The following is an 8855-nucleotide window of genomic DNA, read 5'->3' on the forward strand; positions in this document are numbered from 1 at the left end:
CTGCAGGCATACACACAGACAGAATGTTGTATACATAATAAATAAATAAATATTTAAAAAAAAAGAACTAAGATTTAGACAAAACCAGTTAACAGATAGTACAAGCTTTCTCAAGCTAACCCAGTACACAGGCAAAGTCTCTACTCCGGGCCCATGCTCTGAGCCTGTAGCATACCTCACTGTCCCATAAATGCAGCTCTGTTGATCTTTCTTTCTAGTTTAAAAAGTCATCTTCCAAAACAAACAAAAACGAAGAACTCTACAGTATTCTTAGTAGGGTTTTCCTCTGTGTGATGCTGACCTTGAGCTCTGGTCAAGACAGAACAGCCAAGGGAACCTAGTGGCTATGCTATTTCCCCTTTGCTGATTGCTTTAAAGTACAATTTCTGTACAAACTGGCCTCTTTTTAGCATGTGCTTTCTCACTTCTAAACTAAACGGAGGTGAATTCCATTACAGTAGAGATCCAGCATAAGGACACCTGTCTAATATGAAGCTTTCATGAAGCACTTTCCATGCAAAATAAGGTCATCAGGAACTAGACTTGGAGTGTGTCTGTTATGTTCTTGCTCTTATGCATCCTAGCCAGGGGAGCTGTACAAATCCCTTAGAATGTGCAGCCTTCCAACTGAGAGAGAAATGGGGAAAGAAAATGCACCAGTCGCCATGCAGCCCAGAGCCAGGGTCTCCTGGATGGCCTTTGAGGAATGTGTCCAGGAAGATCTTGTAGGGAAGCAGACAGCACATTCAGGCAGGGTACAATCTAATGGCAGTCAGGTGGTACTCATAGTAAGAGAATCTGGAAGGCACTGGATTAACTGACAGCATCACAGAGCTGTAATTTAAAAAAGAGCTGGAGCTCAGGTTGGTTTCATACACAGTAGTTTAAAGAGTGATATAAAATAAGAAAATGTCATAGTGAAACCAGCAGGATGCATAATCAACATCTGTTAATAAAAACTTGAAAAGGAAACCCTAAACAATAGAACTATATTTCCATAGGAATCACAATAAAATACATCACACTAAGTGTCTGATGACAGACATGTACACGCACTGCACTGCTGCTGCACTACAGAGGCAGGAACCATTTATAAACTGTGTCTTGCATCCCCCTTGAAATTGTCTTCATCATTGTTTCATTTTTTTCTTCTTTTCCTTACACATTAGAAAAGTATTATCTTGTTTACTCAAAATTAACAAATATGATATTTTCTCAGTGTACTTATAACAGCTAAGAAAAATAGAACTAAGACACAAAAAGAAACTGAAATATTAAGAAAATAAGGTAATTTGCCTAAAGTTACTTTGTTCAATGATACTACTCATTAAAACACAAAAATTGCATTACAGATAGCTCACAGCAGTATTCTGACACACTGCTTTTGGAAACAAGACCTCTTCAGTAAACCTTTCTGTTCATTTTTTCACCACTGCCCGATGACACAACTATATGTTCACTATTTTTTGACAGCATCTCAGATGAAGTTGTTTGTACACAACACTCTCTTGGAACAGCATCCCTTTTCCATAAGCTTTCATCTAATTAGACTTACTGAAAGGATTATGCATTTTATATAATTAAAAGAGAGGATCCATGTCCGATGATTATAAACTTGCTTCTGTGCTTTGTTGTTACTGCAGACCTTGATGCGTTCATTCACACCCAATTCTCACACTGAGCTGTATTCATAAGTCACTGCAGAAATAAATGTCTGCTCTCAGCAGTGCGGTCTGTACAGAGACCTGCCTCTCACCAGTGCCTACTGCACGGGGACCCTCCACACAGGAGCACCCATCTCTCGGCCATGCCTACTGCACGGGAACCCTCCACACAGGAGCACCCACCTCTCACCAGTGCATTCTGCATGGAGACTTCTGTGTGGGGACCCTCAGTGCTTTCTGCCTGGGGACTTTACCTTGGCAGGCTTGTTGGCATCCATGCTTTCTTTAAATTTTTCCTGCACAGTTGCTGCAAGCTGACAGAGCAAGGCACCATTATCCAACTTCTCCATGAAGGTTTCTGCTGTTATTTCTTTCCCTGAAATACCACAAAAGAGCATTATAAAAACATTCTTTCCCTAGTCTGGGCATCGGACTCACACTAAAGGGCATTATTTCATTAGGAGCTCCTTCTATTCATTTCTAGAGAAATCCCTAAAAGGGGCACTGACCATAAGAATGGTTTATTTAGCATTTTATGTTTCAATTTAATCTCAATATTTTATATTCATTCTAACTGTAAAAAGTTGTATTTCACACTAACTAGACAAAATTCACACCATTTAGCAACCACATGAAATGAAAATGAGTCAGTGAAACAAAGAACCAGCCTTCTGGGGAATTCTATATTTACAGAAAAAAAAACAATGTATTAGAACTAAATGCATGTTGCCTCTCAGCATCTGGATCTCTCTGGTTAGTTCCATTATCATCCTCGGTAGTCCATTCAATTGCTTTGGACTGCAAAGCAGAACTGGTATTTCACATCTGTAACATATTTATTTATAAACACAACAGTTCAGCTGCAAGAACACCTGTTCAACACTCATTAAAGCAGAAGTTCACTCCCCAGCAACAGATAAGAAAACCCATGTGTGGTGACAACCAACCATAATCAAAGCACTCAGGAGGTAGAGGCAGGAGGATCAGAAGCTCAAGATCATCCTTGGATACATTTGAAGCTTAAGACCAGCCTGGGATACATGAGGCCCTATCTTAAAAATAAAAATAAACAAAAGTTGCTGACGAGATGGCTCAAATGTAAAATTCTTGATATGTGAGCATGAGAACCTGAGGTCAGAGCCCTAGCACTCATGGAAAGAAAGAAAGAAGGAAAGGGAGGTAGACAAGGAGAGAGGGAGGGAGGGAGGGAGGGAGGGAGGGAAGGAGGGAGGGAGGATAGAGAGTAGCTAAAAAAAAAAATCCTAAAGTACAGGCTTTTTAACCCTGGCATTGAGGAGGAAGAGACAAGAGGTTCTCTGGGGTTTGCTAGCACTAATTTAGCTGAATCCATAAACTCCGAGTACAGTGAGAAACCCTGTCTAAAAACAATTTGAATTAAGTTGGAGGACCAATGAGGAAGATATCTAATGTGGATCTCTGACCCCTCCTTAAGCTTAGGCAAACACAGCCATGTGAAGCAACCAGCATATAGGCATGAGCGTGAACACACACACACAGGAAAATGAAAAAAAAAAAAAAACAAAACAAACAAAAACTCTTTCGTTCTTTTTAAGCAGAACAATGGTACATAAACAAACCATCACTGGCAACTCCACTAAATCTCATCAAACTATACTAAACCTCATTTCTAAGCTGCAATAATGCACCATTCTTGATTAAGAGTAGGTAATATTGTTGGGAAAGATAAATTTTAAGCGAAAAAAAATAAAAACCACTGAGCATTCCCCTCTGAACACAGCCAGGAGAAGGCAATTCCAGGGCTCAGCTTTGCTCCCCCCTCCCCACACTGACCCTCACAGGGCCACCACCACTCTTAGAAGCTTCTGGTCCTCATCCCATCATCTCCACACTTGACTGGATCCCAGTTAGTCACTGCCTTTTCTTCCTCCCTTTTCCCTATTCCATATCTTTTATCATTTGCCCCTCTAAAGTATATAATTCAAATACTGTGCATATATTCAGAAATATACTGTCAGCAGCATAATTTCAGAACATTTTATCATATACCAAGGAATCCAAAACCCTTGAGCTCCATGATCCCCCAACTCATGTAAATAGAACCACTTGTGTCTTTCCATACTATCACAACTCAATTTCCCCATGCCCTCCCCTTTGCTTGGGTCTTCATTTTCAATGGGTTTTGCTGCCTTGATTTCCCATGACATGAAGGTTATTCTGTAGTTTCAAACTGTCTCTTTTGGCCATGCCATCATGGTCTGATGACTAACACGATGGCCATGAGAATGGGGGCTGTTGCCTAGGTTTGTAGTCACTTTTTAATGCTGTACACCATTTTTTCTGATTCAGTCTTCACTCAGATACATTTACTAATGTTCTTGATACCACCTCTACCTTGCGAAACATATTTATGCAATTTGTACCAACTCAATGACCTCCACTGATGCCTCCAATTGTTTTTGTAATCAAATGCTTCTATCTGCCTGTGGTCCTATTGATCATACCCCTCACAGATGTTCTACTCTTCCTGGCATGGACCTCCTTCTGTGCCTTGCTCTTTCCCTTGTTGAATTCCATCTCCCTTTACTCTGCTTCCTGGAAGTGATTTCCCAGGGCTCACTACTCTCTTCTATATAGTCATTCTCACAAATAGCTTTCATTCTGGGTGTATACCAAATATTTTCTCCTTTTGCAAATAATATGTTTTGTATAAAGTCTACTTCCCTCAATATGCTATAAACCACTTAGAATGTGTCTTTTTAAAGTTTCTACAGAACTGGAATATAACTTGGTTGGTACAGTCTTGCCTGGCATATACAAAGCCCTGGGTCCTACTCTGAGCACTACAAACAAGTTTTGATGCTGCACAGCTATAATACCAGCACTCAGAAGGCATGGGAAGCAGGATTAGCTCAAGGTCAACACCTTGTCTACAAATACATACATTTTAAAAATGAAGCCTCCTACAGAGGTAAGCATTGTGTGTTAATGTGATGGGCACTGGGTAAATGCAATCAGTAAGCATGCAAATTAACAAATAAAACTTCTAGAAAAACCTTGACCAAACATTGGGGTGCATCCAGACCTATTTTCCTATCTTAAGAGAAAGGCAGGTGATGCAATTCCATGGACACTTAAAGACAGCCCCACTGAGTCATATATAAACTACTGATTCAGACCGACGGTATCCACTGTTTGAATTTCAGAAACATCTGTTTAAAATGACTTTCATGCAGTGTGGATGGGGGATTATAAGAGGGACGGGGAGTTAGTGCTTACATTCCCTTTCTCCCTGCTGGATAGCTCACTTTTTAGCCTCTGGTTAAGATAATGACTTCTGCAGGTGGCAAAGCAGCAGCACTCTATGTGTTGACCACAGAGGTTCGCCTGCGCAGGCTGCTTTCATTTCGGAACTACGTGGAGTTCATTCAACTCAGACACGAACATGAGTCTTGAAACACATAATGGAAGCAGGGCAGACTACATGCTATCCTCCCAATATTATTCTAATGAGCAGAAAGTTATCTTGCAAACAGGCATGATGCATAAGTACCAGAAACAATTTGTCTAAAATTTTAAGTTTATAGAGATGTGTTTAAATATCAAAATGAACAAATTTTACAAGTTCTTCAATGATTTTGTTGAATGACTGTTATAAATTGCTTAGACGACATCCTACCTCTGGAAGGGAACTTGATGTGTTCTCATTTATTTACACGCCACATCAGATTCCGCCTCATATTTTCAAGTGACTTAGATGATTATAATAAATTGAAAAGAATTTTTAATAATGCAAAGAAAAATAGTTTTCATTAAAGAGCCATCAGAAATTTGCCCAGAGTCACACTTTTCACTTGATTTGCTTTGGAACTCACAAATGTCCTTTGTCCTGCTCTCTATGAACACTTGACGAAAACTTTACACTGAACATCTGTATCCAATGAAGAATATATTAGGTGTCAGCTTTGCATTCTGTGTATTTTATAACTTGGAAAGGTGGGTTTTCTGGCTAAAACAGAGACTGTTATAGACTTTATAGCTGAAATGGACTGCCCCAAATGAAGGGAAAATGCAAGACTGAAAAGTTCTACTTTTAAAAATCCTTTACATGTAATATATTTTTCCATCCAACTATTAAGAGTCATTACATACATATTTTCAGTGTGCTGTATAATTGTAAGAAGTCAGTTATACCGTTTTTATGGGACGGTGCCCCACATCATTTCCATTCCACACATACCACTAGCGGTGATTAAGGAAAAGGCCGAAAACCATGCCGGTTGGGTCTACCCATGACAAACCCGGAGGAGCAGGCTGTGACGAACAAATTACAATTCCTTAAGTAAAATTAGCAGGCAATTAATAATCTCTGCTTCACAAATCAGGCCTTCTTCATCTTGCATCAAGGGACTCACATCTCGTATTATAAACACTATGCAAGGTGTCTCTGCAGTCAGAGCATTGCCACAGACTCAGGCCTGCCTTTCCCATGTGAAAGCAAGTCTAGAGAATCAAGAGTAATAGACAGCATAGCTGAAGCATCTATAGACTAAATGAATGACATTAGCATCAGCCCCAGTACTACTAGGAGAGGGCTGGGTAACTAAAGCCAGCATGAGTGCTCATATGCATCAATGCACAATATCTTCCAGAAAAACTTTGACATAATTTCCATAAAGATTGGCTATCAATCTATAAAATGCTTTAGACTGGCACTACCAGAGGATGGGGGCAAGGATCTCTTTATCCTCTATTGGAATAGTCAGAGATGAGTTTTCCCCTCCCCTCAAAATTTAGCAATACTAGATGCCCAAAGAAGAGACTGCATCTAATATTCGCATTTGACATTTGGACACAATGTGGCAGGCAGGCATGGTCACAGTACTACAGAGTACATGTTACTATCTCTCCCCTTCCCCCCTTTTTAAAACAAATCCACACAGTTAGCACATAGAGGAATTCAGCCTTCGACCCAGGCCTTCTAGGTTCAAAGTCTATGCTCTCAGCCTTTTGGCTTGACAACTTGAGTATTTACTGAACACACAGTGACTATTTCCTAAATCAGAGCATTCTCCCAAATGAAATTTGATCTTTTTATTTCCTTACATAGAAGCACCACAGAAAGCTTTTTAGGAAAAAATGATCTTGGACTTCGTCTGTGAAAACGAACAAGGAGCCTGGAACATGACTGAGAAGAACTCAGCCTTGTTCTAATGACTGATTTGAAACACAGCAGAAGAAAGTTGCTATAGTTTCAATGTCTAAAGATAATCTTGATGCCACAGTACCAAACTCCATTCTAACCCCACTGCACCTCCAACCTCAATTTATTTTAACAGTAGAGAAACTAAACATGACTCACTTTCTAGCCAAATACAAATTATTAAGCATTACTCGTTTTGGTAATGAGTACCTTATCTCAAATTACTGGGTATCTTCAAGACTGAATTTTGAAGAGTGCGAGATAGACTTGAATTGACTTACACCAAGAACATGAGGATCTCAGAACCCAATAAAGGAAGAATCTCCTGTCCCAAGCCTACTGGATAGCAGCTGTGTTTAACAGCATTAGCTTCAACAGATAGATGTTTACTTTTTAATAGATAAAAATGAAGTCGATTTTTAGAAATAACTGAAAAAGTGAAACACATATCATTCATGTTAAACTGGAAACCACTAAATTTTCTTTTCCCTGCATGTATATAATCAGAAAAGCAAATGTGTTACAGTATCAACTACCAATACATTTTCTAAATATCAGTAAAATCGTTTTGGCATGATAGCTTTTGGGGCAACTTAGAAACTATTCAAAAATCCCTAGGTAGATATAAACACACGAGTCTTCATCCTAAAGACGTACAACCATTAATAAAAATGTCAACTCTTTTTGATGCAAATACGACTTGATTTAATTCTTCTTTAACACAAAAGTCTTTCTTTAAAATACAGTACCAGGAGCTTCTTTTATTATCATTAAACAAAACTAATATAAGACAAAGAGAGATTATCATTTTTAAAATATAGAAATGCTCAAGTGAGATGAGCAATTTGTTAGTACGTTGGTCTCAAAGTAAGACCAAAACAATTCTCAGAAGTCCAGCTATCAATCATAGAGTCAGATGCACTTAATTCTACATCATGGATTACTGTTATCGCCTGGGGCTCTTCGTTTACTAACACTTTCCATGCTCAAAGCAATACTAAGGTTTTTCTCAAGATTTGCTTGCATTAGCGTTTGGATTTATGGTATATTGTACAGACATAAATAATGGGTGAGTAATACTCGGCTCATGAGTAAAAGGAACAGAGTTGATAGCTTACAGTACAGACAGAACCTGTGTGGTTAATGTAGACTAGACCTGTCAGCAAGTGGTAACAGCAGCCACCATGCAAGGGGCAGCCCAAGACGCCTGCTTACTGAAGATGGTGGGATCTTCCGGTCCTAGCTCTGTCTTTTCTAAATGTTTATCCTAAAACTAGTCTACTAATAGGAAATACACAGCATAGCTCCAGACAGCATTTCCTGGAAGATACCCAACATGTGAGTGGGTGAAGATAACACACAGTGACCTTCTCATCAGTCATGTTGGTCAATTCAACAAGCACACTTCCCACAGGAAAGCCAGGATTAATACATAAACTGAGCTTGACTAGCTGTTTATTATTGTATCTTTTTCTCTATGCCTAGCATTCTACAATGGTATTTATTTTTGCCACTGATGAAGCAAGAGTATCTGAAAATTACAATATCACATGTCACATTGGAGACATAAAAGTGAGTATTGGTCTATCATCAAAACAAGCATTCCCTTATCCATCAAACTATTTTTGGTTTTCAAATAATCTTCAATTGTCCTTTCAAAAAAAAATCACCTTCAATTGACAGTTTATGTGTGGGATCAGAAACATCCAAGTATAATCACTGATTCACTCTCCTTTACAAAGCATATTTTAAAAGTTACATTTTAAACAAGTATCCTAAAAGTTTTCTGCAAGTATGACCCATGAGACCGAACATCTAAAAGCTTTACATTTCTGTCTCACTAAAGAATTTGCTGCTTTATATGGAAACAGAACCAACATGGAGACTGTCACCAAGACAGCTCTAGATTCCAAGTACATAAAAGCTAGGATGAGAGACAGAGAGACAGAGAGAGAGAGAGAGACAGAGAGAGAGAGAGACAGAAACAGAGAGAGAGAGAGAGACAGAGA

General features: G+C 39.0%; 1 protein-coding gene across 2 annotated transcripts in view; it reads right to left on the reverse strand.

Moving 5' to 3' along the window:
• The window catches only part of Gas2 (growth arrest specific 2), a 120525-nt gene that overhangs the window by 98394 nt on the left and 13276 nt on the right, over positions 1-8855 (reverse strand). For both annotated transcript variants that reach the window (XM_013350266.2, XM_026784258.1), the window contains one exon: positions 1919-2040. In XM_013350266.2, coding sequence (XP_013205720.1) covers positions 1919-2040 — 122 coding nt within the window. The remainder of the gene's footprint in view (positions 1-1918; positions 2041-8855) is intronic.

Source organism: Microtus ochrogaster, chromosome 22 (assembly GCF_000317375.1).
Source record: "Microtus ochrogaster isolate Prairie Vole_2 chromosome 22, MicOch1.0, whole genome shotgun sequence".
In the NCBI taxonomy this organism is placed as follows: Eukaryota; Metazoa; Chordata; class Mammalia; order Rodentia; family Cricetidae; genus Microtus; species Microtus ochrogaster.